This window comes from Nyctereutes procyonoides, unplaced genomic scaffold (genome assembly GCF_905146905.1).
Source record: "Nyctereutes procyonoides isolate TBG_1078 unplaced genomic scaffold, NYPRO_anot_genome, whole genome shotgun sequence".
In the NCBI taxonomy this organism is placed as follows: Eukaryota; Metazoa; Chordata; class Mammalia; order Carnivora; family Canidae; genus Nyctereutes; species Nyctereutes procyonoides.
The window spans coordinates 6,910,135-6,937,787 of NW_026575131.1; the positions used below are offsets into that span (position 1 = coordinate 6,910,135).

The 27,653-nt window shown below is 52.5% G+C and overlaps 2 protein-coding genes across 6 annotated transcripts in view; one reads left to right on the plus strand and one right to left on the minus strand.

Annotated features, from left to right (window-relative positions):
* VGLL4 (vestigial like family member 4) overlaps positions 1–17,812 on the plus strand; it is a 166,140-nt gene extending 148,328 nt beyond the window's left edge. For all 5 annotated transcript variants that reach the window (XM_055343146.1, XM_055343148.1, XM_055343147.1 and 2 more), the window contains 3 exons: positions 9,341–9,563; positions 14,542–14,665; positions 15,043–17,812. In XM_055343146.1, coding sequence (XP_055199121.1) covers positions 9,341–9,563; positions 14,542–14,665; positions 15,043–15,314 — 619 coding nt within the window. In that variant the 3' untranslated portion in view covers positions 15,315–17,812. The remainder of the gene's footprint in view (positions 1–9,340; positions 9,564–14,541; positions 14,666–15,042) is intronic.
* A 750-nt stretch (positions 17,813–18,562) lies between these two features.
* Positions 18,563–27,653, minus strand: part of ATG7 (autophagy related 7) — a 234,381-nt gene continuing 225,290 nt past the window's right edge. Inside the window, exon 20 of the mRNA XM_055343913.1 lies at positions 18,563–18,856. Within this exon, the coding sequence (XP_055199888.1) occupies positions 18,824–18,856 (33 nt within the window). The 3' untranslated portion in view covers positions 18,563–18,823. The remainder of the gene's footprint in view (positions 18,857–27,653) is intronic.

Below are 27,653 nucleotides of genomic sequence, written 5' to 3' on the forward strand. Positions count from 1 at the left end.
TCAGGGGGCAGCTTGCTCTCCAGCTTCTCACTGGCAGTCCTGGGCTCACACACACTGTCTTAACTTGTGTTGTCATTTCTTGGTGCTGGTTAAATATTCCTCATAATGACAGGCCTGCATGGCAAAGTCCAGTGGATCTTAGGAATCTCTTTGAAAATGAAGCTTTAAGACTTCGTGCAGGGGGTCGGTGGTGGCATGTGTTAATTATAGATAAAGCAGAAAAAAACATGATTGTGGAGAATGTCTAAAGATGTATAAAGCAATGGTGTGGAAAAGCCATGGAAATTGTATTGGTTTCCCAGGAACAACCTGACAAAGTACCACAAAGTAGAGGGAGGAGTAGATTGTGTCACAGTTCTCGAGGCTAGAAGTCCAAGGTCAGGATGTCAGCAGTGTTGGTTCCTTCTTGAGAGCTGTGAGTGTGGATCTGCTCTTGCCTCTCTCCTGACTTCTGGTAGCCTCAAGCATTCCTTGGCTTGTAGATGGCGTTCTCCCTATGTCTTCACATTGTTTCTCCTCTGTATGTGTGTCACTTTGTTCAGATTTCCTGCTTTTCTATAAGGACACCAGTCATATTGACCTCATCTTACCTTGATTATCTACAAAGACTCTTTCCAAATGAGATCACATTTACAGGTCCTGGGGGTTAGGGCTTCACCATCTTTTGGGGGAAACACAATTCAACCCAAAACAAATTCAAAGCAATCTATACTAGAAAGTAGGATGACTGATAGATATACGAAAATATGCTCAACTGCACTGGTAACTGGAGAAATGCAAGTGAAAACATCAAGGAGGAATGACTGTGTACCACAAGAATGGTAGAAATCCACGGGCCACTGAAGCTGGACAGCATAGAGGTCGCACATCGGCCGAGGTGGTGACACATTGCTAGCAGAGGCGGTGCAGAGTGGACAGCTATGTCATAAAGGGTTCTGGCAACCTCTGTTGACGTCTAGAAGGTGGTGAGCTCTGCAACCCAGTGGTGTACTTCTAAATATCTTCCTGGGAGACACCCAGAAACTCTTACACCCAGGGACAGAGATCTGCAAGGATGGAAGCACCACGGGGTTATTTATAATAAGGACAAGGCAGAGATGGTCCAGATGCCTGTCAGTAGAAGAATGGATAAATACATCATGGTGTATTCATACGAAGTAATCCCATGCAGCAGGGAAATAATCTAGGTCAGGACATGAGTAGAGCCCCAAAACCACGTGAGGGAGGAGAGCATGATTTGAAGTCAGAACATACAGTCTGATACCATGATGTCAATTTAAAACGTGCTTCATATTATTTACAGATAGACTAGGTGGCGAGAGTTCATAAGCACAAATGGGAAGACTCCCCAAATACAGGGCAGCTGTGCATCTAGGGATGAAGAGGGGGAATGAGTTGGGGGGGGGCGCATGAAGGAAGGGCTCCAGCTGTGTCTGCCATGTTCTGCTGCATTGGTTACTGCCAGCATTTCCCATAAGAGGAAAGAGAAGTTCTAAAGTGAATTCCATATGTGATTTCATTTGTCCATCCTGGGAGGTGGGTACATAGGTCTTTTTCATCTTACCCCTGCTCTGCCCCTCTCTTGAGAGGGAAAGCTGCAAGGAAAAGGCTTTGGAGCCAGTCACATAAAAATTAAAATCCTTGTACTGTACTGGTTTTGCAACTTTAGATGAACTCCTTAGCCTCTCTGAACCTCAGTTTACTCATCTATAAAATGGGGATGATACTTAACTCTGCGCTGTAGTGAGGGCTTTAAATAAGACAGTTAGATCTAGAATATGGTCTGGCAATCAGCATTCAATAAGTGATAGCTTATATAATAAAGATTATAGTGGTAAAAAGGGGGATTCCCTGACTTTGCAGCATTATATTTTTGGACACGACTTTCAAAGGGCAACATTGCAATGGTATATGCTTGCCTTTGGGACTAGAGATCGCAGATGTCATTGCGATAGAGCAAATCAGTGTGTGGTTTGGATCCCTGTGATTGCTTTTTGAAATCTGAACTAGCAGAAGGGGGATGGCTGCTTTTGTGGAGAGCTAAAGGGGAAAAGGTTATGTGGGTGCATAGATGCGCAGTGTGATTCACCAGCTGCAGCGCCCTCCACATGCAGGTGGGATTGGTTCCCTTGGACCTTTGACGGTGGTAGGGCTCTGGCTTTTTTCTTTCTTTTCTTTTTTTTTTCTTTTCTTTTCTTTTCTTTTCTTCTTTCTTTCTTTCTTTCTTTCTTTCTTTCTTTCTTTCTTTTTCTTTCTTTCTCTCTTTTTTTTTTAAAGATTTTATTTATTTATTCATGAGAGACAGAGAGAGAGAGAGAGGCAGAGACACAGGCAGAGGGAGAAGCAGGCTCCATGCAGGGAGACCAACGTGGGACTCGATCCCGGGTCTCCAGGACCATGCCCTGGGCTGAAGGTGGTGCTAAACCGCTGAGCCCCCCCGGGGCTGCCCTGGCTTTTTTCTTGATTGTTAAGTGATCTTAAGTGATGATCATTGTCATATGGAACACAGTGTCTCCCCACAGTTAAAGTCAAAGGTGGTCTCCGTCCTCTTTCTACTGCCGACCAGGTCATGTGTGTGGTTGAAGCAGAGGTCCCAGATGGTTCTGTGTCTTTGGGACACTGTGAGTACCAGTATTTCCCAACTTTTCCTGCCTGCGACACACAGCTCGTCATGTTTTACCCAGGAGGGTGTGTTTGCCTTTCCTGGTGGTGTCACTGCCCCCTCCGCTTCCTGTCTGTAGTTGGTACCAAGGAGTGACAGGCTTGACCAGGGTGTCTTGGAGACACACCCAAGTGCCCTCTTGCTTGTTGGGAAGCAGTGAATTACCCTGCTCACGGGGGAAAGCAGGAGGTGGTGCATGATGACCTAAGGGACAATGGGGGGTGGGGAAGGTGGGAGGACAAAAACGAGGAAGGTACTTAAAGGGAGAAAACATTTCACTACTGTTTATTCTCAATATATAAATTCTGCTTTTTCAGACGGTCTCTTGCTGGGCATTGCCTCCGAAATTTCCTTAATTCCTTTTTCTTTTACCACAGATGCTGCTCACTGGATGCACACGTAATATAGGTACTTTAATAATTCACTTAGTCAATGACGAGTTAAATGTCCACTGTGTGCCCAGCCCTGCACTGGGTGCTGGGGAGAGGGCAGAGCAGGGGGCCTGCGGGGCCCTTGAAGCGTCCCGTGGAGCCGGCTGATTGGAAAGCAAGGCTGACAGGACACCCAGGGCTGGGCCCATCACGCGTGTCTGGGGGTCAGGGAAGGCTTCCTGGAAGCTTGGGGTGGAGCAGGAGGTGGTGGAGGGAGGATGGCTGAGCAGCCCATGTGTCTGGTTGATGTTCTGCCTCCATCCCCATCCTTGGCTAAGTGTTTATCTCTGTATCTTGCTCCTCTTTTGTGTAAAGCTGTAGGGACAGCATCATTTACCCAAACCCGAGGAACTCAGTAAGTAATGGCCGTGGGATGCTTTATGTTTTTTAATAAAAAAAAAGTCATTATTCTGTTTAATTCTGGTAAAGCATATTTACCATACAGTGTACCAGTCTAGCCATTTTTTTTAGAACTTTGTTTTTAGTAATGTCTACACTCAGTGTGGGGCTTGAACTCGTGACCTTGAGATCAAGAGTCATGTGCTCCTCCAACTGAGCCAGCCAGGTGCCCCTCTAGCCATTTTTTTTTTTAAAAGATTTTTATTTATGTATTCATTGAGAGACACACACATACACAGAGAGGCAGAGACACAGGCAGAGGGAGAAGCAGGCTCCATGCAGGGAGCCCAACGTGGGACTTGATTCTGGGTCTCCAGGATCACACCCTAGGCCGAAGGCAGCGCTGAACTGCTGAGCCACCCGGGCTGCCCCCCTCTAGCCATTTTTAAGTGTGCCATTCAGTGGCATTAAGTATGTTGTCTGAGAAGCTTTTTAAAATTAAAGATGCTTTACTGACTATTATTATTTAAAATTTTATTTATTTGAGAGTGAGAGAGTGAGCATGCATGAGGAGAGGGAGAGAGAGAAGCAGGCTTCCTGAGAAGCAGGGCCCTCTCTGCCGCCTCCATGTGAGGCTCGATCCCAGGACCCCGGGACCATGATCTGAGCCAAAGGCAGCCACTGAACCAGCTGAACCACCCAGGTGTCCCCTGACTTTATTATTGTTGTCTGTGCTGGGCTGGGAAGGTGTAGTACTTTCCTGTAGGTTCCCAGAGGGCGACTGGCCCACTAAGGAGTGCAGTGGGAGTGGGAGGAGGACTGCGCAGGGGAGAGGGCTGTATCTCGGCTGGGACCCTTGTCTTATGCGCCCCTGCTTCCCCCGGCCTTAGCCCTGCTCCTGGCGCCCTCCTGCTTGGAACGTACATCTGCACTACACTGCTCAGTTCGCCCCTGTGGGGTCTGGACTGGGCCCTGCCTCATTCACCTGAGCTTAGAGAGCTGCAGCATGCGGGCCCCCAGGGCCCAGAATATTTCCTCGAAAGCACCAGCTAAAATGCCTCATGCCCATAGCCCCTCCGCTGCTGGAAGAATTCAGACCCACGTTGGTTTATTTAATAGCCATCGATAGTTCATGGAATTCAGCTAAGGCCCAAGAATATCAAGGACACCTTCCCAAGGGTTTGGTTTCAACTCTGAGCTCTTATTTGTTTAAAGGCAGGAAAATCTCATTTTAATGAGAATACAGATGGCCGCAGTGCAGCTTTTCCACGTGATGGATTCTTTCGCCGTCTCCCTGCACTTCCCCAGACACAGCAGACGCCTGCTTTCTGGGCTCAGACAGGGCGGAAGAGCAGGACGGATCCGTTCTCCGCACACTGTCCCTGAGGAACGTGCGACAGGCATCTTCTTTTTTTTTACCTCATCTCTACGTTCGTCCCCCCCGTTTCCTCTCCTGGAAAGAGTTGGCCGTGGCTGTGCTGCCCCAGGGGGAGCGTGGGTTTCCGGCAAGGGCCGGGGTGCACGGAGCGGGCAGCCCATCCTCGGCTGCGGGGCACCGGGGAGCCCTGCGGGCCCGCCGCGGCCGCACCGGGTTTTCGTGAGCGGGGGCGCCCGGATCTCCCGGGCAGGAAGCGTGTGGTTTGTCTGCTGCCCGTGAGAGCACATGACCCTCTGGGAAGCCGTGGAGCTGGGGTATGATTCACTGGGGGGGGAACATGGAAAACGGTGACTGTCTGTGAGCTCCGGGAACCAGGAAGATGAGCTGGAAATGTGAGTAATGTATAATTTTACTAAAATTAAACAGCAAGTTCTTCACATTTTCTGTGTGTGTCGGTGTCTTGTCTGATCCGTGACGCCCCACTGCATCACCTTTGCCGTTGACCGTTTTTCTGGTTGGTGGCCCCAGAGTCCTGTCCCCCAGCTCCCGGGTGGGTGCGATGTGGGTTCAGAGTAGGCCTCTGGGGGTGTGGCCCTGGCCTGTCCCGCTCTGCCCTGGTAGCTCGATGCCTTTAGACAGTTGCCTGCCACCTTGGGGCGTCCCCTGCTGCCCCCTGGCCATGAGGTTCGGGGGACCTTGACGTTGGGTGGAGCTGGGCGCCGCCGGAGCTTGGGGTGTCTCTTCATCCTTTGTCCGGCCTCCGCCCTCACCGGGCTGCGATGCTCCGCTGTCGCCTGGAGCCCCTGCTGCCGGCCGCGTGCCCGCGAGGAGCCAGGGCCGGGTCTTCCTTTCCGTAGTGGTCACGAAACAGGGGCTCAGTTAACACCGCGTGATAAACGAGTCTGCACTGGATGGAGGGGATTGGGACTGAGAAGCTCGTCATTGGTCCCCTGAGCGCCCACGGCTCGTGCGGTGGCCTCCCGGGACCTTGCTTGGGCGGCGGGGAGTGGGGACAAAGAAGATCGAGTAAAGGAGGCAGCTTATGTGTCTTGCCAGCCGTTAAGTTTTATCCCAAATCTCGAAGGAAACCTGATGATGCAGATGAGGAGTGTGATGATACTGTCTTCTCCTCGTTTGAAAAATTGTATCTTTAGCAATACATTTCCGTGTGGGTAAAGCCTGGTTGGTCTCGGGTTCGAGGGGCAGGAAGCCTTCCCGGTGGACGTCCTCAGTTGTCCTGCGTGATAGTGGCTGTTTGCGACCATAGCCCTGGAGGCGTTCACTGGAAAGGCCTGAAGTGTCTTCTGAATCATCACAGGAAGATGGAATTAGGTACGGGCTGGTTTCAAAATTAAGTGTTTTTGTTTGGTTTGGTACTGTAATTCTTTGACAATTGCTCTGGTACTTGTGGCAAGTGTGGAACATGCCAGAACACAGTCCTCCGTGACTGTCTTAATAGGCTGACGATTTATTCTCTAATTGCTTTCAAGTCATTCTACATTGTCAACCAGAGGATAAGAGGAAGAAAAATCATTCATAAAGTAAATGCTGTGCCTTATGCAGTGAATTACCCTAAGCCTACAGCCAGTTCGGCCTCACTGTGTCCACTGCCCGCTTGCACCATGCAAGCACGATTGTCTGCGTCTGTGTTCTGTTCAGGCCCCGCTGAAGCTCCTCCGAGGAATATTTTACTGTGACCACACAGCAGATGAGGACACTAGGCTCAGTGGCTTGCCTGAGCGGTGGCGTGCAGAACTGAAGCTTGGGGCTTGCAGGACTTGCCACGTCTCATGCTTTTCCTGCTCAGCCCCCACTGGCTTATGGCTCAGGCACAGAACCCATCGGAGGGTGTGAACCACCCGGACACCCGGCTCCTCAGCCCTCCCTTCCCCACGATACCGCCCATCCTCAGTTCCCCGGCCACAGTGCCTGCCTTTCCTTCCAGGTCACCCCTGTACTGCTTCTCCGTGGTCACGTGCGGTCACTGTGGGCCTGCCCCACGAGGCAGTGTGCTGGGCAGCATGGGGACAGGGTGGGCAGGGCCTGGTGTACTCTCAGAAGCCTCGGGGAGAGGGGCAGCCCAGGTGGCCCAGCGCTTTGGTGCCGCCTTCAGCCCAGGGCATGATTGATCCTGGAGACTGAGGATCAAGTCCCATGTCAGGCTCCCTGCATGGAGCCTGCTTCTCCCTCTGCCTCTCTCTCTCTCTCTCTCTCTCTCTCTCTCTCTCTGTCTCTCATGAATAAAATCTTTAAAAAAAACTTTTTTTTTTATTTACTTATGATAGTCACAGAGAGAGAGAGAGAGAGAGGCGCAGAGACATAGGCAGAGGGAGAAGCAGGCTCCATGCACCGGGAGCCCGACGTGGGATTCGATCCCGGGTCTCCAGGATCACGCCCTGGGCCAAAGGCAGGCGCCAAACCGCTGCGCCACCCAGGGATCCCTCTCATGAATAAAATCTTTAAAAAAAAAAAAAAAAAAGCCCTGGGGAGGTGAGGGGTGGACAGACGAAAAGGCTGTTAATGATGGTGTGATGGGTTCTTTGTTAAAAGTCTGCACAGGAGGGCATCCCTGGGTGGCTCAGCAGTTTGGCGCCTGCCTTTGGCCCACAGCGTGATCCTGGAGTCCCAGGATCGAGTCCCGTGTCGGGCTCCTGGCATGGAGCCTGCTTCTCCCTCTGCCTGTGTCTCTGCCTCTCTCTCTTTCTATGTCTATCATGAATGAATGAATGAATGAATGAATGAATAAATAAATAAATAAATAAATAAATAAATAATAAATAAATAATCTTAGAAAGTCTGCGCAGGGCGCTCAGGGACCGAAAGCCCAGTTAGCGAGCGGTGTGTGCGAGTTGGCAAGTGGCACAATACACACACGGTTCGAGGCAGAAAGTGGTGCGTCTTGCTTGAGGCATGGCGAGAAGACTGCTGTAGCTGCAGCGTGCAGGGCGTGAGGGCGTGCGGCTGGAAAGGTGGTCAGGGCCAGAGCGGGAAAGGCCTAGAAGGGGGTCCTGAGCTGCCGAAAGTTGCAACTACAGGTGTGATGTGGTTGGAGCTACTTTATAAAAGGATCCCGCTGGATGAATGCGAGTAAGTCCGGGCGTCTGAATCAGGCCTGCAGGTGGTGGCAGTGTCAGCAGCCCGGGTGTGCTGTTGCGGTTCTACAGGATGTCCCCCTCGGGGGGAATGGGGCGACGGGTACACGGCTCGCTCCGTGATACTCCCTACACCTGCCCGTGAGGCTCCTGTGGACGAGGCGTGCCTATTGCACATGTGCGCATGCCCAGGTATAAAACACCTTTTGTCCTATTCAGGCAGTGAGGCGGGCTGTGACTTTTCATTTCTCTGGGTTTCTTAGTACGTGAGCCTAGGCTTCTATGCTATACAGCTGGTTGTCCACTGAGGCAAGAGGATGGTTGCCTGTAGAGTCTGAGAATAATTTGCATTTCTTAAAGAAAAGTCACTGACATTTTGATCTACCACATTTCTAGTTAAAAGACCACATTTGTTATTTAAAAAAAAAAAAAAAAGATTGTGCTGGCAGCAAAGAACATGGTAGACTGAAGGGGCTGAGACCCATGGTAGAAAGAACCTCTGGAATAAACAGGGCAGGAGGGACCTGGGCCCAACCTGAAATGGCGTTCCTGGTCTTTGACAGGCTGTGCCTTCCTCGTCCCCCGCGCTGTGTCGCTCCCTGACAGCTGCAGCATGGCATGCTGCCTTTAGACGAGGCCACTCAGATTGCTGGTGGGGGTGGTGTTTACAGCCCTGTCCCCCCATGTTCCACACAGTACCTTCCAAGTGCTAGACGTGCAGCGGAGGTCTTCGGGGGTGCCCCTCGATTGAGGGACTTGGCTGGAGCAGACTGCTGTGGCTCGTGTGTTCTGGACGTAGGGTGGCGTGCATAAGCCAGGGCAGATGCCACCATTTACCAGCCACGGCACCACTGCCCCGAGTCTCAGTTCTGTCCTCTGGAAAGGAGGTAGTCGCGGCATCTCCTTCATGCTGTGGGGAAGATCTGGAGAGCTCACGCTGCTGGAGGCCCAGAACGGGATCCACCATATAGGAGGTGTCTGGTGACTGTGTCATTGTTGTCTTCATTCTTTTGAAATGGCAGATCCTTGTCAAACCAAGCTGGCTCGAGCACATAGGCTAGTTCTCCAGGCTCTGAGCAAGAAGGGCTCTGATAGGCACCCAGCTGTGCAGGGGGCAGGATGCTGAGCAGAGGGGTGCCATCTTCATTTGGATGGCCCAGCAGAGCCAACTTCATACCCTGGGGACACTACTTCCTCCCAGCACCAAGGGGCTTTGGAGTCTTGCCCACCTGGGTTAGCGCTGGGGCTCCTTACTTCTTCATGAGCTGTTTGACCTGAGCCTCAGGAAATGGAAATGGTGGTAATAAATATTTATCCCCAGCACAGTGAAGAATTCAATGAGATAATCAGCCGAAGCACCTGGCACAGGGCCGGCAGCCCCTTCACCATTCAGAAGATGCCAGATTTTCTCATCTGAGTGCTCTTTCCTCTTTTTCAGGAACAAGACTGCCAATGGAGACTGCCGAAAAGACCCCCGGGAGCGGAGCCGCAGCCCCATTGAGCGTGCTGTGGCCCCCACCATGAGCCTGCATGGCAACCACCTGTACACATCACTCCCCAGCCTCAGCATGGAGCAGCCCCTAGCACTGACCAAGAACAGCATGGACGCCAGCAGGCCAGCTGGCATCTCGCCCACGCTGACCCCGGTGGAGCGGCAGCAGGTAGGCCTGTGTCCAGTAGGGTTCAAGTTGGTGGCGGATAGGAGGTCTGGGGGCTTGGGGACTACATCCTGGCTGGAGAGCACGGGGCGGAGGGCCGGCCGGGGGGTGGGGGTGGGGGTGGGGGGTGGTGGTGAGAGAGGTGGTGCTTAGCTTCCAATCAGTGGGGGAAAGGAGGAGTGGGAGCAGCAGCAGGGGTCCTTTCACTGAATGCCACCCACGTTTTAATTCCTACCTAGACCTGCCTGGGCCTCTCCTCCCAGGACTAACAGCCCTGGACAAGACGGTTAACATCTCTGGGGCTTAGTTTCTTTGCACAAGGCAGGGCTGGATTAGATTAGCTATGTTTTCAGCAGTCTTCCTTGGCAATCCTATTTCTAGGAGGATTAAGGAAAATCCTGCCTTTACCTGATATAAGGTCACGCTGATGAAGTAAAATGTCAGGTAACTCTGCTTTGGGTTGGAATCCTATAAAGCCAGTGGTCAGAGCAGTTATTAGCTCATGCTGGTGAGAAATCTGTGATTGGCAGATAGGGATGTTTTTTATTAAAGGGAAATAAGGAAATTACATTATTACTTAACAAAACACGGTTTGCTTGATTAAAAAAACTCAGTATTTCAAAAATTGGGCTTCTGGGGAAATATAAAAGGAAGCATTAGTATCGAGGTTTGGAATCCCCACACAAGCCCATGGCGTTTCTCTGTGAACCGCTGGGGCCTGTGACCCAATAGGCTCCCGGTCAACATTTGTTCAAGACTGACAGGCAGTGAGCAGAGGCAGGTGCTGTGTCCTGAGGAGATGCAGGGTGCAGCTGGAGGCCCTGCTGCTGGGGGTGCCACTGCTTACCTGTGGCGCCTCTAATACTGCCGGGGCCGGGCTCTGGGCATTGGGAGAGGTGGTGCTGGTGCCTGTGAATCCCAGTAAGGCTGACAGGCAGTTGCACTTCCTATGTGGGAGCCAGGCATCTCCATCCCATTATGTTTCATTCATTCATTTATTTAACGAAACCGGGTAGATGCCTCCTGTGTGCAAGAGGAGAATGCTTGAAGCTGGGCAAGGAAACTAGAGGCACTTACGGTTTTAGGCTAGAGGAGACTGGTATCAAAAAACTATAGTGCTTAAACCATTAATATGGGAGGAGACAGCCACTTATACTCTGATAGGAACTGGGGGCCAGGTTGTCATTACGTTCTTTATTGAACACTTACTACGCTAACTGTGCCTTGGATGCTCTGTAAAGCCCTAGAGATAGAGATGCTCGTGTAGGATACAGGTCCAGCCTGCAGGGAGCCCGCAGCCTGGTCAGGGAGATGGGTGTGTGCAGAGAGGATTGCACTCAGAGGCTGCAGGAGAGGTGCTTTAAGCATCAGAGAATTTGTAGGATCAGGGAATTCAGCTTTCTGGCTGCAGCCACTGCCATGGCGTGGGTGGGGGTCCTCAATGTGGGGATGGGACTCCACTGGGAATTCAGTCTCTGAGCCCATGCTGGCTTGGGGGAAGAAGCTCCCCAGAATGCCTGGAACTATCTGCCTGGAACAGCTGTCTCTGAAGCTTTAGTGTTGGCTTGGATCATAGGTTTCCATGACTCTGAGGTTCTTTTGGTTGATTTTGGTCGTATCCGCTGTGTGAGAAGTATACTGCTGGACAGTAACCTGGCCATTTTAACCATGGTCTCCTCGACCCTTCTGTAAAACGTGCCTGGCTGCCCACTCTAGCAAGAGGATCCCTGGCCCGTCAGATGTGCTGTGGGGGCTGTTGAGTGGGTTTTCTAGGACTGAGAACCTTGAGTTTCCACCTGAGCTCTTAGGGGATTCCTGGATGGAGAGCAAAACAGGTGGTCGTGGAACGAGACCCCAGCTTTCCCGGGATGGGTACCATGGCTTTGGCTTCCCTGACATGGTGGCCCAGACCTAAACTTTAAGGTTGGGGTTGGCGGTGGAGCAGAGGGCAGCTTGCCCTCCCACCGTGGCTGCGGGTCCCCATGTGTTTTGTTCAGATGGTGACCATTCATCGAGCTCCTTGCTGTGCCCGATGTGGTGTGGCCTGGCTGGTCACTGGAGCCTGAGCTAACTCTGAGGCTTCCTGAATTCCATGCCAGCTCCTCTGCAGACCACACAGAGATGAGCTGCATGGTCCTTGTTCTCTAGCACCTGGGAGGCATCCATGCATTTCTGAGGGTTCTGTTTCATTTGTGAGCTGTCCGGGTGGCTCTGGTGGGGAAGCTCTGAGCCAGGGAAGTGACGGGGAGGGGCTTCCTGGAGCAATAGCACAGCTCTGTGTGGAGGGCAGGCAGGATGGGCTGAGCAGGGCAGGCGCTGGAAGCCTTCCTCTTTGGGTGGAAAATGTGACGCAGATCTCTGGCAATGGGGAAGGGAAGGTTCACAGAGAGGGACGTCTGGGGAGAGTGTCACCCCACTTCTCGTTTTGGTGATGGCAGCTCTGAGGGGATCGTGTGTCCTAATGCTACGGAAGAGCCCACGAGAGTGGTTTTGATGACCGCAGCAAATGAGGAGACACAAGATAAGGCTAAATTTTAACAAGCCCGGGGACAGCAGAATGGTTCTCCTCTGGATGCGCTTTCCCCGGGGCAGCCTGGGGCTCCGTGTGCAGCCAGAGTGCGTGGGGCGAGGGGTGCATGGAGCGTGGGTCACAAAGTCTGAGCTGGCCCGGCCGCTGCCTGCTGTGGGAGCTCCAGCAGGTTACTCATTTCTGGCCTTCGCTTTCCGGGTCTGCAAAACAAGGGGGGGGGGGGGCGGGGTTTGGGTCACGTGAGCTCCCAGCGCTCAGCATCTTGGAAGTGGGAAGCCTGTTCCAGGTGGGAGTGCTGCGCCAGCCGCCCTGTGGCCCGGGCCGGGGGAGGAGGGGCTGCCCCCTGCCCACTCTGTCCATGTGGCTGTCCATGCCATTGCCTTCGTCCCCAGCCAGGAGGTGTCCTGGAGATGGTGTGCTGCCCCCCCTCCGAGCAAGGTTGGGATGTCTTCGCAGCATCCCCGCGTTCCCCCGTTCACCCGGGGCTCTGTTGCTGGATCCGGCTCAGGGGCCGCTTTCCACCCTGGAGTGGCTGACGTAAAGGCTGGGCGTTGACTGTATTCTTCTAGCTTTATTCTAAGCTTTCCCTGACACCTTACATTTCTTACGTTTCTCCCCAAAATATGACCGCGTTTGGGGGCATTTGCGTCAGTCAGGACTCTAGTTGCAAGGAACAAAAACCAGCCTGAGCTGGCATAAGCACAAAAGGAAGGGAGTTTTATTGGGAGGACCTGGGGCGTGGGGGTTCAGCGGACTCAGGAAGGAAGGGCCAGCCCTTGCCCGGGAGAGCTGGGGAGGAAGCCAGGCTCCCCGTCCCCGTGCCGTCCGGGTCTCCGCGTCCTCCTCTCTGCCTCTCCGCGCACAGCGCCGGCCTTGCGCCTGGCCCCCGGGTCAGCCCGAATCTCTCAGTCTGGCTTAGTGGCTGGCCCCAGCCGGGTCAGATTTGCAGCACGGCCAGCAGGGCAAGGTCACTTCTGGACGTGGCCGCCCGGGCCTGCCTCGCGGATGGAGGCCGTGTTCTGCGAGCGGGCAGGCAGGGAGACCGCAGGCTCGGGGGCCAAGGGACCCTTCAGGAGGTGGCCTCGAGGCTGCAGGCTGCCTTCCTGGGGCAGCGCGACCCATGCCTAGGGGCAGCCCCCGGCCTCGGGCGCTCCTCTAAGCCCCTCTCCAGCTGCTGCCCGCTGAGGGGACGTGGACCTGGCCTCAGCCCTGTCCCCCGCCCAGTGTGCGGGCGCCCTCTGTCCCCACGCCTGATGTGGCGAGCTGGTAACGAGACCTCCGGTTTTTCCTCCACCTGTGCTGGGAGCCGCACCTCCCCCCGGCCTGGGTGGCAGTGCCTGCGGGTTAGACCCAAGCACGTCCTGGCTCATTCTTGTGGATCCAGATCTTTATCACAGGACGTGTTTTTCACTCTTGTTCATTTCCCATCGTGGGAAGGTGGGCCGCGCAAGCCTGTGTCTGTCCTGCCTGTTGAACATCTTTAAGGGAGAGGCCGGGGGTAGGCAAGCACGATTTCCCCCCCGTGTGGACACTGTTTGCATCTGTGGGCCCTTTGAGGGGCTTTCCCGGGTCCCCTTTAGTTGTCTTGGAACTCCGCCCCCCCCCCCCCCCCCCCCCCGCCATCTCCAGCGCTGTCGGGAGGGGTCTTCCCTGGTGGGGCCTGAGGAAGCTGTTGGAGTCACAGGTGTTTCCTGTCCTGGATGCCGTGCCATGGTCTGGGGATCCAGGAACGCTTCCTGGTCCTTGTTCCGAAGTGTGCACGGGCTAGAGAGCCCGGTGCCGGGGTCTTCTGGGCACACTTGGGCCCGACTCGCTCCGTGGGGACATGGTTAGACTTGAACAGGGTTTTAAAGGACTAGAGTTCTTACTGGCAGCGCACTGGTCGTGGGGAGGGAGGGTGTCGGCAGAGCCAGCTGGGCGAGGGGTGGGAGGCACGTAATTCACCCTCAGGTGTACTTCCTGCATTCCCATGCCCGTCGGGATTTGTGTGGTCCTCGTAGAAACACACTCGAGCGGTCTGGCTTGAGCAAAAGCCGGGAGCCTGCCGGGAGGGTACAGGGACTGTGCCTAGAAGCCGTGGGCCACGGGGACCTGAGCACCCTGGGGACCGAGCCGAGGAGCCGTGAAGGTTTCTCACCCCCCAGGAGGCCCACGCACTGTGAGTGAGTCTGCTGGGGTTTAGCAGGTGCGCTCGTTCTGAAGCTGGAGGCGGCAGGGGGCCGGCTTCGCTGTGCCTCCTGTGGGGAAGGGCTGCAGGGCAGGGACCCGATGGGGGTGGCACCTGATGCCCCGCAGGTGGGAGGAGTGCCTGTCTGTGGTGCTGGAGGGACACACAGACCACCCAGCCTCAGCTCTGGCAGGTGTGTAAGGCCCGGGGTCGCTGGCCGGCGTGAGCACCAGCGCTCCTCGCCCGCTCGCGACACCCCAACCCCAGCCTCCTCTCCTCCCCAGAACCGGCCCTCGGTGATCACGTGCGCCTCCGCCAGCACTCGCAACTGCAACCTCTCCCACTGCCCCATCGCACACAGCGGCTGCGTGGCGGCCGGGCCAGCCAGCTATCGGAGGGCGCCGAGCTGTAAGTCACCCTGCGGTGGGTGGGAGGGGGCGGGGAAGGGGGGCTATTTTTTTGGACGTGGCTCAAGCAGTGTTTGCATCCATCCTACGTTGTGCCCTGGACAGAACAACTAGCCGCTGGAGCTTGTTCTGTTGAGGCTGAAACGGTGGTGGTTTGGAGCACGTGGCACGTGGGTTGTGTCTGGCTTGAGTGGTACCGGGAAGGGGCCTCCAAGATCCCACTGGACTTGGGACAAGCCCTGTTCTGTCTCTGAACTCCTGCCTAGCCCAGGCGGGCACGTTGCCGTGGCACGGGTCCAGAGAACAGCCCGGTGGGTGGGGGCCGGGCCCCACGCGCGTCCCCACAGCCCTGACCGCCTGCTGTCCTGCCCCCTGCAGCCACTGCCACCTGTGACCCCGTGGTGGAGGAGCACTTCCGCAGGAGCCTGGGCAAGAACTACAAGGAGCCCGAGCCGGCGCCCAACTCCGTGTCCATCACGGGCTCCGTGGACGACCACTTTGCTAAAGCCCTGGGCGATACGTGGCTTCAGATCAAGGCGGCCAAGGACGGCGCGTCCAGTAGTCCTGAGTCGGCCTCCCGCAGGGGCCAGCCCGCCAGCCCCTCTGCGCACATGGTCAGCCACAGTCACTCCCCCTCCGTGGTCTCCTGAAGGGAGCTCCGCCCTCGAGCGGGATGTCAGTCTGCATGGTTTGCCTGAGCTTTGAACAGTCAGTGCTTAAAAAATGGAAAAACAAAAAAAAATATTGTGGGGGTGGGGTAGGGGGAAGGGTGGGGAAGGGATGGTTTATTCGCAAAAACCATGTCGTGGGGATTTTGGTTATGTTTTTGTACTTGCTTGGTATTCGTACGCGGGGCCCTCCAACACGACCGCAGGGGCTGCCCCTGAACATCTAAGGTAGCGTCCTGCCTCCCTGCCTCAGTTACCAAAGAAACCTCTGACGCAGGTCTGCTGCCCTGACTGGGCGGGACTCCGCGCGCACGCTTTCTCAGTCACAAGCCATGACATTCGTGACCCAGATGCTTCGTGCTCTTTAATTTCCTTCTCGAGACCGGGGTGTGTGTGGCTTCGCTTCCACTGGGTGTTTGGTCCGGCCCGCATGTGTGTGCGTCTGCGTGCGTGCGTGCGTCTACTTGAAGAGAACAGAGAACTGTCGCGTCTGATTTGCACTATTGGAGGGCTGAAGTTGCCTGCCTGACAACTTTATGTGAGATGCTAGTACTCTGAGGGCAAACTGCTGAAAAACAAAGGGTTTAAGGATGACATTTCTGACCATTTGTGTGTTTTTTTTTTTTTGTTGTTGTTTTTAATTTAGACAAAACAGCTTTGGAAGGGGAAGTCTCATACAGGTTATAGGTCTTTCTCTCTAGATTTCAGGTGCTTGCAACTGGACTGCAGACTCTACCGTCACGGGCATTCTCCCTTTCCTGAACACTGCAGTTTGTTAGACTAGAGCTGAGGCTGGAGGATTCTTTAGTGCTTTCAACGTGATGCATGTTTTAATGGAGAAAAATAGCTGGTTTCTATTAATTGTATAGATCTAGTAAACAAGAACCTTAATACTTATTAGCTTCTTTTCAGAATTAGTTTATTTTTGTCAGTTATGGTCCTGGATCTACTTACTGCTGGTACAGTTGTACTCTGAGATTCGTGTTTGCTACTCCCACTGCTCCCAGGTAGCGTGGGGCCGGCAGCCCTGGAGACGGGCGGGCCAGTCGTGGGTCGGCCGCGGTGTAGGATGCTGGAGATTTTTTGCTGCGGGCTGACATTTATTTTTTGCATCCCTGTCTGCTTATTACTGGCTCCCAGGGGGGTTGGGTTTGTGTCTCCTTCCGGCTTCCCTCCACGCAGAAACCGCTCCCTGCCCACCCTCTTGGCTGAACAGCAGATTACTGACAATCTGTGATATGGTATTCTGTGCGCTTCCTCGTACGCCGGGGCCAAGGCAGTATACATTCCTCTGACTATACACTTATCACTGCATTTATTATCGTTTGCTAGAGTAATAGCTACTAACTAGAGGTTAGGCGAAGAAGAAAGCATGACGGACACAGCTGTGGATGTTCAACAGCTGCTCCTCTTTTTGGTAAACGTACATTTCTATCCTCCCCACCCCACCCCCACCCCACCACGGCCCAGCCTCCAGAGGGCTTACCAAGTGGCCTGGCCAGGTGACACAGGCGGGCCCGCCTCCCCTGCGAGGCACTGTGGACTTGCGGGAGCCCTCGAGCCTGGTTTTCAGTATAAGAGAAATGGAGGTTAGCCGGTTGTGAAAGTCGTCACTGGGCGGAAAGGTCAGCCGATCGGCTCTCGTGGTCACAGGGTGGCTGCGGGTCCTTCCACAGGCGGAAGGAAGGCCCCTCTTTTGCCCCTGCACACACATTTCACCCCCACGTAACTGGGCTTCCAGGCTTTCGCATTTGGGCCCCTATATTTTCTGTAGGAAAAATCGGTGAGAACACTTTTTTTATATAGGTAACTTTAAGACCATCATTACGCTGTGCGTAAAGAATGTACAGAGAAATTTGTAGGTATTTTTTGAAGAACAATTAATTTGTTAATGATATGTAGCTATTTAATTTCCCCTTTCCCATTGTAATCATTCATATTTTTTGTTTGGAAAAAAAAGTTGATCTTTTTTTTTTTTTTTTTTTTTTTTGTCGTAGATGTGTCTGTAAAAGTGCAGGAACACAGTTATTCTATGAGAACACTGCATCTGCCTTAATAGCCACTAGTTTGTTACTGCTCCAGGCTACTGAGCGCTGCGGTGGGCAAGCCGCCCCGGCGGGCTCTGTGAAGGGCGGGTCCTCGGGCAGCTGCCCGGCGCGGCCCCGGCACTGACCTATCTGGGATAGGCGGGACCCTGCGGGGGGCCCCGGGCGCACGGGGAAGCAGAAAACCAAACATTTCACTGGGAAAGGACACACTCCCTGGCCTCAGGAGGAGCACAGTGAGTTCTTCACAGAGCCTCGCCGTCGCAGTGCGTTCTGACCGTTCTCTCCATGTTTGTAAATCTGTAATATACCATTCTCTGTGGCCTGTTTTTCCTGGAAGAAGAAGAAGAAAAAAAAAAAAAGGTTTGGCAGGCCATCTTTTTTTTGTACTTAAAAGTAGCCTTAAGAACAATAATAAAGTGCTCTTAAACCACAGGCTGTGTGTGTGAGCCACGGGCCCGGGGAGGGCACACCTGCCCCTGCGTGCGACGACACCCCCACGGGTGGTTCCTGACGTAGCTCTGACTCCACGAGAAGCACCACTTACAGCCTGACCTGCAGGCGCCCCTCAGCCTTCACATGCATGCTGGCTGACTTGGGTCCCTGGCCTGACACCGAAGAGAATACCCCAAAACACGAGTGTGGAGGGGTGTGGAGGGGCTGCCTCCCTCTCCTGAGTTCCCACACCCTAGCTCTGGGTGTCCACGGGTGGGGGCGGGGGCGGGTGTGGCCTCCGGTGGTGTGAGGCCTCCTCCAGGGTACCAGATTGTGGCCCTGGGCCCTGTTCCTGGGCCTTCCACCAGCTCAAGGCAGCAGCAGAAATTTCTTTCCTCCCCACAGCTGAGGACAGGCCAGGAAGTGGAACAACCGTGTAGGTGGCAGGCCCTGTCCTTACTGGTGCTCTGGGTTCACCGGGACGAGTGCAGGCCTTTTTGTCCTGCCCCCCACCCCCCCAGCAAGGACATCAGCCCTCACTGGTGCCCAGAGGCCCCTCTCTGGGCGTTGCCCCCCACAGTGGCTGCCGGAAGGAGGTGCCTTCTCATTTCCCTAGTTGGTGTGTGTTGGGCTGTTTCCTGTCCTCCCTGCCGCCCCACGGGGACCAAGATGGGCAGGATCCTGGGAGTTTCAACCATCAAACACTTGACACAAGAAAAAAAGAACTCGCGGAACGAACCAAGTCCCAGATCACTGTCAGCGCCAAAGCCAAGGTTATTATTTAGCTCAGAACTGGTAGCATCATGAATCATGAGACCTGGAGAACCCCAGAAGCTCCTGGGCAGCGGAGAGGGGGCTCCGGCCCTCAGGGTACGCAGAGGAGGAGACCACAAAGGTTGGAGGGTGCAGGGCCCAGAGTCACCGGTCCTGGGGGCAGCTGTCCTGCTCCGGTAGCCCAGGGCTCCTCGGCGCGCAGCCAGGGAGAAGCCAGCCGCACACAGGTGGGCCATGTCACACGGTCTCATCGTCGCTCATGTCCCAGATCTGTGTGGAGAGGGGGAGACATTCAGTGTTCAGCTGCCTGGGGGCACCCGCTCATGTGGGCTCAGATCTGGGTAGTATGACAACAAGCAAAAGAATGCTGGCTCCCACTGGCAGAGGACACACCGTGTGCCTCACAACGCCCTTGTCACTGAGGACAGACACCCTATTTCTTGTATAAGCAAAGCAAGTCATAGAGAAGGGAAGGCACTTGTCCGAGGCCTCACTGCGAAGTGAGCAAACCAGCAGCCAGCCGGGGCAGGGGCGGGGGGCCAGGGCCTGAGCCCCTCACCTCTAAGGGCTGCGCCCAGCAGCCATCCCCGCCAGGCCCTGCGCCCTCTGGCTTCTGCAGCGCCCCAAGCCATCCTCTACAGTGGCTTCCTGTCTTCGAGGGCGGGGCCTCCGGCTTGTCCCCTGCTCAGAGGCACAGTGGCCTGCCTGGGCACACCCTTCCACCTCCGCAGGCTCCCACCCTGGGTGGCAGGTCAGCTGTGGTCTAGGTGCCACATGGACTGCAGCTGGCTGTCCCTTGGGAGTAAGCTCTCGGCCCACCAGTCCTGGGGGAGACAGCCTGGCCCTGCCTCTGTCCCTCTCTCTTTGGGGAGCCCAAGACTGCTGGGGCCAACCTTTGTGTGCGCAGCGTGAATAAGGGGACAGTGGGGCGCTATTAGGAGCGGCGAGCTTGCTGGGCCCTGCCTGGCCACCTCTTTCTCTGCAGGCCGTCTGCATGAATGCCTAGGAGGGAGCCAATGCAGGCATAGAGGCCCCCAAGGCTCCTTGCACCCTGGGCTCCCTAGGGGGCTGGTCCCTGAACTTACGCCTTCAGACTTTCAAAATTCCTAGAATTGGTTGCAAAAGGCCACCTCAGCCCTAGCAGAGCTGAGAGAAGGAACATCATGTTTACACGAGGCTGGCCCGGGGAGATGGGGAGGCCCGGCCAAGGTAAATATCAACACCAGCTTGGCTTTCAAAGTCAAGGATGTGGAAAATAAATAGAGAAGGAAATTTCCTTTATCCTGAGGCCTCAGCTGCCCAGGCTGAGGGCTGGTGCTGCGTGTGCCTCTCCCACCCACCCCCCTTTCTACATACACCCCACTGTCCCAAGATAGGGTGGGAAGGCACAAGCAAAGATCCAGACACATGCAGGAGCAGCAATGGGGGGTGGGCTGGTCTGGGGTCCAGCAACCCCAGTGAGGCCAGGCAGGCCCTGCCCTTCTCTGGGCCCAGCTCCCCACCCAGCTTATCCAGAGCATGCTTTGAATGAGACTCCAGGGCCTGGACCCTCAGGTGGGTTTGGTTGGGGGGGGGAGGGGGGCAGGGGGGTATGAGGGCATGGCTGCATCTCGAGCAAAGGCGGTACTGAGGAGCCCCTGGTGTCACAATGGTGGCTCTGGTTCAGGCCATCTGAGTGTGAAATCAGCTGCTGGAGGGTGTCTTGGGGGGCTCGTCCGTTCTTTCAGTCATCCAATAAACACACCCGTGGAGCCCCTCCCCGTGCTGTGACTGCACAGAGCTGTGGCAACTACTCCCTCCTCTGCTGCACAGCAGCCTGGGAAATGCAGACGGAGACAAATTCAGAGGTAAGATGGCTGGCCTGGGATCACACAGCAAGTCAGGTGTGAGCTCGGAGCACAGTGTGTGGGAAAAGGTTACGTGAATAACAAGCGTTCCTGGGGTGGGCTGCAAGGAGGCGGTGGCCACGGCCAGTGGGCTATAACCTGCTGGGGGTGGGAGGGATGCCAGCCAGGGCCCGGGCAGTCTGGGTCAATAGTGTCCTCTGAATGGATGGGGTTTTTCATAGGACACCTGGGGGCCACGCCCAGGACAGGGCTTTATGGAAACGCAGGAGCTCCATCCATTTTATCATCGACTCGACTGCATCTCAGCTACAGGGAAAGGTCCTCAGCACCCAGCCCTGGCCGTGCGCGCAGCAGGGGAGGAGGAGCGGGAGGGGAGCTGGCTCTGCCCCTGGCTCCTAGCCCCACCCAGGTTGTGCAGGGGATCAAGTCAGGCACCCAAAGGGCTTATTATGACAGGACTCTACAGAAGGAGGCAGTGAGGGGTAATGGATTTTACATAACCATATGGGCATTTTCCAGAAAGAGTTCCCTGGGCCTGAGATGGGCCTCTCTACTAGGGCAGCCAATCATTTTCCCATCAGCTAGGCTCAGGAAGGCAGCAGTCATAGTTGTAAACTTCCAGAAATGTAAGCCTCCACTGCTCCCATATGATCTCACTTATAGATGGAATCTAAAAAAGCCGAACTCCCAGAACCAGAGAGCAGCTGGGTGGTTGCCAGAGACTGGGGGGAGACGAGATGTTGGCCACAGGGTACAAACCTTCCCATTATAAGAGGAATATGTTCTGGAGATCCAGTCTACACCATGGCGATTATACTGGGAGAATAGAATCTTAAGTGTTCTCATCACACACACACACACACACACACACACACACACACACGACAACCATGTGAAGGTTTCGATATGGTAATTAATTTTGTGGTCACAATCATTGCATAATATATATTAAATCACTACTTTGTAAAACCTAAATTTATATACTTTTTGTCAGTTTTCCTCAGTGAAGCTGGAGGAGGAAAAAAACAAACTTTAGTCTCATCTCACCCTGGAATAAGGCCTTGGGGCTGGGGTTGTCCTCAGCTTCCCTCAGAGGGCCCAGCAGCAAGGGGCCCCATGAATGTCCTCTTCGTAATGAATGAAGGTTGTATTAAATTGGCAAAGATTTAAAAAATGCTGATACTCATTGCTGGCAAGAGAGTGGCAAAACACTTCCAGCAGGAACATAAATTGGTACCATATTTTTCAAAAGAAGAGATTGGGCAATATATAATACAAAGCTTTAAAAATAATCATACCCTAAGGAAGAGATAAATGATCTCTTTTTGTAGATGATATACAAGTACACCTAGAAAACCCAGGAAAATAAGTATCGAGACGAATAGAGAATATTCAGTAAGACAAGCAAGGTATAAAATTACCAACAACCAATTCTAGCCTTCGTATCTGCAAACCGCAGCCAGTTGAAAAACAGTGAGAGGAAGAACCCATCGTAAGAACGATGAAAAAGAGAAGCTCCTAGGGAATAAACCTACGCGAAATGGATAACATCCAAATGAAAAACCCGTCATCCCAGCCGCAGAGCAGTCCACGCCAGGGCCTTGGGAAAAGTAAACTGGAACAAACTGGGAAAAACGCTCCTTGTGTGTACACGGGGCGACTCGATGACAAGAAAGCCCGTCAGGTTTGCCCACTTTCATACAGAAATTTACCACGATCTCAATTTGAAAAAAATCAACATATCTTTTCTGGAGCTAGACAACTTGGTCCTAAGGTTTATGAGGGGAAAAAAATATCTAGGAAAACCTTGGTGAAGAAAAACAATGAGAAGGTTCACTTGCTAGATGTTCAAGCAGGTCATCAAGTTGACAACTTCGAGAGGGCTGCGTCACCACGGGAAAAGAGAGATAGGCCAATGGCACATAGTGAGTCCAGAAACAACAGAAAAGAATGTCCCAGGACATATGGACATTTAGTATCTTAATGATAAAGGTTTGGGAAAGGTGATCCCAAATCATTAGAAAAAGATGGACATTTTTTTTTTAAGATTTTATTTATTCATGAGAGACACAGAGAGAGAGAGAGAGGCAGAGGCACAGGCAGAGGGAGAAGCAGGCCCCCTGCAGGGAGCCCGATGGGGGACTCTCCCGGGTCTCCAGGATCACACCCTGGGCCCAAGGCAGACACTCAACCACTGAGCCACCCGGGCGTCCCAAGATGGACTTTTTAATAGATGATATGGATATAACTGGACAGTCATTTGCAAAAAGACAGAATTGATCCCATGCTTCACTGTACATCAGAATCCACTCTAAATGAAACCAATTGAAGTGCACAATGGTGAACCCATATAAAACAAACATGAATTCCTTTGTAACCTAGGAGTGAGGAGCCTATAGCCTTAAATCTATAAGCAATAAAACAGATACACTGGATTATGTGAAAACACATAATTGTGGAATTTTGCACAGAAAAAGCTACATGCAAAGTCGGAAAGACAACAAAGTGGAAGAAAATACCACACCAGACCGTAAAGGGCTAATCTCCCTAGTGTACAAATAGCTCTTACAAATCAAGAAGAGAAAGACCAATAAATGGATTCTTTTTTTTTTTTAAACAGACCAAAGACATGGACAGTTCACAGAAAAAAATACGCAAATAGTCTTTAAATAGAAGAAAAGGGGTTCAGCTGCTCAGAATTAAAGAAATGCTAACATTTCTTAGGATACAATAAATACACAGCAGAAAAAATACTGAGTCTTCACAAAAACCAACTTCTGATCTCTTAAAAGATACCACTATGAAAATGAAAAGGCAGACCAGAGACTGGAAGAAAATATCCACAGTGTATATAAAAACGACTTGTAATCAGAATTACGAAGAACTCCCACAGTTCAGTGATACAGAGATGGGCAACCTTTTTTTTTTTTTTAAATGGGTGAAAGATGTGAACAGACACTTCACCAAAAAGGAAATAGAATGGTCAGTGAGAACCTGAAAAGGGACTCAGCATCCTTAGTCCTCAGGGAAATGCAAACCACAAAGAGACACCACATTGTACCTTCTAGAACTGCCAGAATGAAAAAGGCTGGTAGCGCCAAAGGTCTGTGAGAGTGTGGAGCAACAGGAACTCACGTACTGCTGTCAAGGGTAGAAAGTGGAAGAACCATTTGAGAGTAAGGTCTGCTGACTTAAAAGCTAAAAGTACAGTATGGTGCGGCCATTCTACTCCTATTTACTTACTGCACAGGCATGAAAACACGTGTCCACAAAAAGACTTGTTCAAGTATGTTCACAGCAGCTCTATTCCTAACACGCACGAACTGGAACCAACCCAAAGGTCCACTGGCAGGCGAACAGAAACACACTGGTACAGCCATACAGTGGGTGCTGCTTACCATCCGAGGAAGAACTCACAAACGCATGCAGCAACATGTATGCATCTTAGAGTCACTGTCCTGAGTCAAATAAGTCTGACACAAAAGACTTAAACCATATGGATCCATTTATATAAAATTGTAGAAGTGGCAAAACTAATCTATGATGACAGGAAGTAGATTGTCTGTCAGAACTCACCAAACAAAAAAAAGAGGAAGAACTCACTAAACTATGCACTTTAAATGGGTACATCTTACTGTACACCTTATTATATATGTATATTATATATATATACCTTATATATATATACTTATATATATATACCTTAATAAAGTTGATTTTAAAAAAAAGCTGCACAGAACAAGGGTGTTTGGGTGGCTCAGCCAGTTGAGCTTGGGTCCAACTCTTGATTTCAGCTCAGGTCATGATCTCAGGGTCGTGAGATCTAGCCCCACGTCAGCTCCACCCTCAGCAAGAAGTCTGCTTAAGATTCTCTCCATCTCTCCCTTTGCCCCTCTCACTGCTCTCTCTCTCTCTCTCTCAAATGAATCTTAAAAAAAATAAAATAAAAAAAGCTTAAAAGCTGCACAGAACATTTTGTCACCTATCAGAGGGGCACAAATCCCAAAGCTTGAAAATATGTTCACTGTATCTGTGAACCAGCAGGAAAGCACACTCCCCTTAGAAGCCAGTGCTATGGAAACAGCACAACCTCTATGGAGGATTCAACAGAAATTACTTGTCTCAAATTTTGACCCAGCAGGCTGACTTTTAAGAGTCTGTCCTAAAGATATGCCTCCACAAATACAAAAGGATGTGATTAAAAAAAAAAAAAAAAAAAAAAAAAGCATGTGATTCACGGCTGGGTGGATTGTTACAGGCAAAGATCAGAAATAGCCCAAATGACCCTCAGTGGGGAACCAGCTCACTAAGCCATTTGCTGCACATTGGCCACTATGGCCCTAAAACACAGCAAGGAAGCTCAGTGAACAGGATGGGGTAATTTCCAGGATTTCCTTAGTGAGAGAAAGAAAAATGAGAGTGTCTGTGGCATGCCACCTTTTGTGTGAGATGGAAGAGAAAATAAGAACATCTTACATTCTTTTAAAAGTCTGCAAAAATAAAAACACAAATGATAAACTGGAAATTAATTTTACTGGCTCCCTATAGTGGGTGGGTGGGATGGAGGCGAGGCTGGTCTGAGCATCCCTTGTAATTTGAGCATCAGCTACATGTTTATATAGTCAAAAATTAAAAAGAAAAATAACTGAAAGTACAGCAAAAAAAAACAAGAAAAATAGATACACTGGACCTCATCAAAAGTAAAAAGTTTTGCGCCTAAAAGGACACTATTAGGAAAGTGGAAAGACAGCCCGAAGAACGGGAGAAACTATGTGCAAATCACACACCTGATACGGGACTTGTTTCTAGATCCTTTACGACTCAGTAGTGAAAGGACAACCTAATTTATGAACGGGCAAAGGAGCTGCAGAGACAAACATAAATGGCCGAGAAGAACATGAAAAGATCCTTGGACATGGTCTCAGTCATGAGGAAAATGCAAATTGGAAATGTGAGGAGATACCATGTTGCTCCTGATGGGATGGCTTTAATCAAGTCAGATGACAGGACTGGAGAGGACCTGAAGCAGTTCGCACCTCGGGCATTGCTGGGGAAGACGCACCATGGCACAGCCACTGGGGAAGACTGTCTGGCAGCTCCTCAAGCTAAACACAGTGATCACGTGGCCCGCAATGCCACCGTGGGGTGTGCACGCGAGAGAACAAAAACCTATGTCTGCACAAAAACTTACCTAGAAACATTCATTGCATTACTCGTAATAGGACGTCGAAACGCCACAGATGCCTACCGACTGATGAATGGAAATGTGGACCGTCCGGACGGCGTGATGTCACTAGCAAAGCATGTGTGTGCTCAGTGTTCTCAAGAGCCTGAGGACAGTGCTGTCACCGTGTACAACGTAGGCAACTGAAGTCCAGAGGAAATTATGTAACTGGTCAAGGAGGCCCAGCTAGTAAGGGGGGGGGGAAACAGACTTTTCCCCTCATCTCACTATTTCCTTACTGTTAAACACAATTCCTTATAAAACAAACAAACAAACAAAACCAATGAAGGCCTGTCTCTGAACCTGCTTCCTGGACTGACATTCAGCTAGGCTGACACAATGGGTGGCCCCACGGCTGGACAGCACCCATGGAAGCACATGTCCACCCAGGGCTTGGGAAAGGCCAGGCCAGCCTCTAACCTATCTCAGCTGCGGGGGTCCCCCGACCTCTGTCTTTTGACTCCATCAGGAGGTGAGGCCAGGCTCCTGCCCGAGGCCCAGGCTGCTCCTGGCTGGCTGAAGGCCTGGCCTCCGCAGGCCCAGCTGTCCCACAGCAGGGAGCGGGTCTGTCCAGAGGAGGTGCTGCGCCACTTCAAGCCCATGTAGGCGGGGGACGGCGGGGCCAGGGCCACTGCTTCGAAGCACGGAGACCTTCCAACATCAGGACTCCTCATGAGAGGGCGGGCAGGACAGGCAGCTGGACCACACAACCCCAGGGGGCCCTATGGTTTCACTTTCTGCTCTCTCCAAATGAGACACATTTGAGAGGAGCTGTTCATCATCCAATTCCAAACTTGAGTCCCCTTTTTGGACCACACTGCCTGGAGCCTGCCACAAACTAAAGTTTTTCTTTTATAAACACTGTAATTACCCTTTGAATGGCATGATTATATTTGTGTATGTGTGTTAAAAGTGTTCATTTGTTAAATGTAAACATTTAAAATATACCACAGTTTCTGAAATCCAGTTTGGGCATTTATTTTTTAATATAAAAATGGAAATATCCAGATCTCTCTGGGCCTCTGAGCGGCCCTGCTCCCCCTCTCTCCTCTCTGGGATCTTCATAGGTATGCATCTTTCTTCAGGAAGGACACAAAACAGAGGGGTCTAGGGGTTGGCCTTGGCTGGGGACCAGATGAGGACATCAGCCAGGACTTCCCCAAGACTTCCCAGCCAGGGTTCAGTCCACTGGGGAAAGAAAGAAGGCTCCATCATGCTTCCAACCAGCTCACACTATATAGCTCTCCATTCATTCACTCATGTACAATCACTTACTCAAAAAAATGCTTCCTGGGTAGGTGACACTAAGCCAGGGATGTGGGGCACTGTCCTTCATTTCTTGCCTGTCCAGGTGGTCAGTACCTTCCTCTGAACTATGGGAAACAGTTGAGGGCATTAAGCCCCATTTCGTCTGAGGGGCAGGGGTCTGGCAGTCTGCGAGCCCCTTCTGAGCACTTCTGAGAAACCATGGGCGCCTGTGGAGAAAGAGGACAGGAGGCACCCAGAAGATAGCTCCAAAAAGACTTGGGAGCCAGGCAGCCAAGGACATGCCACCAGAAGGCCTAGCCAGGCAGGGCTGGCCAGGGCAGGGCCCAATCACAGCTGAGGTCCAGAGAGAGGACAGTGGTTACAGGGTTCCCATGGCCAGCACACTGTAGACCCGCCCTGGGTCTCTGATATCTCAGGTCAGGTTCCTAGACAGGAAGGGAGAGGAGGTGGCAGCCTGGCAGGAGGAGGAAAGAGGGAGGAGGAGCAGATGCAGAGTCCCCTGCCTCACCCTGGGTAACCCGCAGGCCTTGCCACAGCCCCTGAGGGGAGACCCCTTGGTATCCTGAGGGCGAGGAAAGACTGTTTTCAGGGTCACTCTGCAGACTCTGGAGGCCCACAGACAATAGGATCTGTTGTCTTCATTGGTCACTGGCCCCTACTTGCTCTCCCTGGATCTCCATGGTCCCTGGAGGGCTGTTCACACAGGGAGAGTGCAATCCATTCTTGT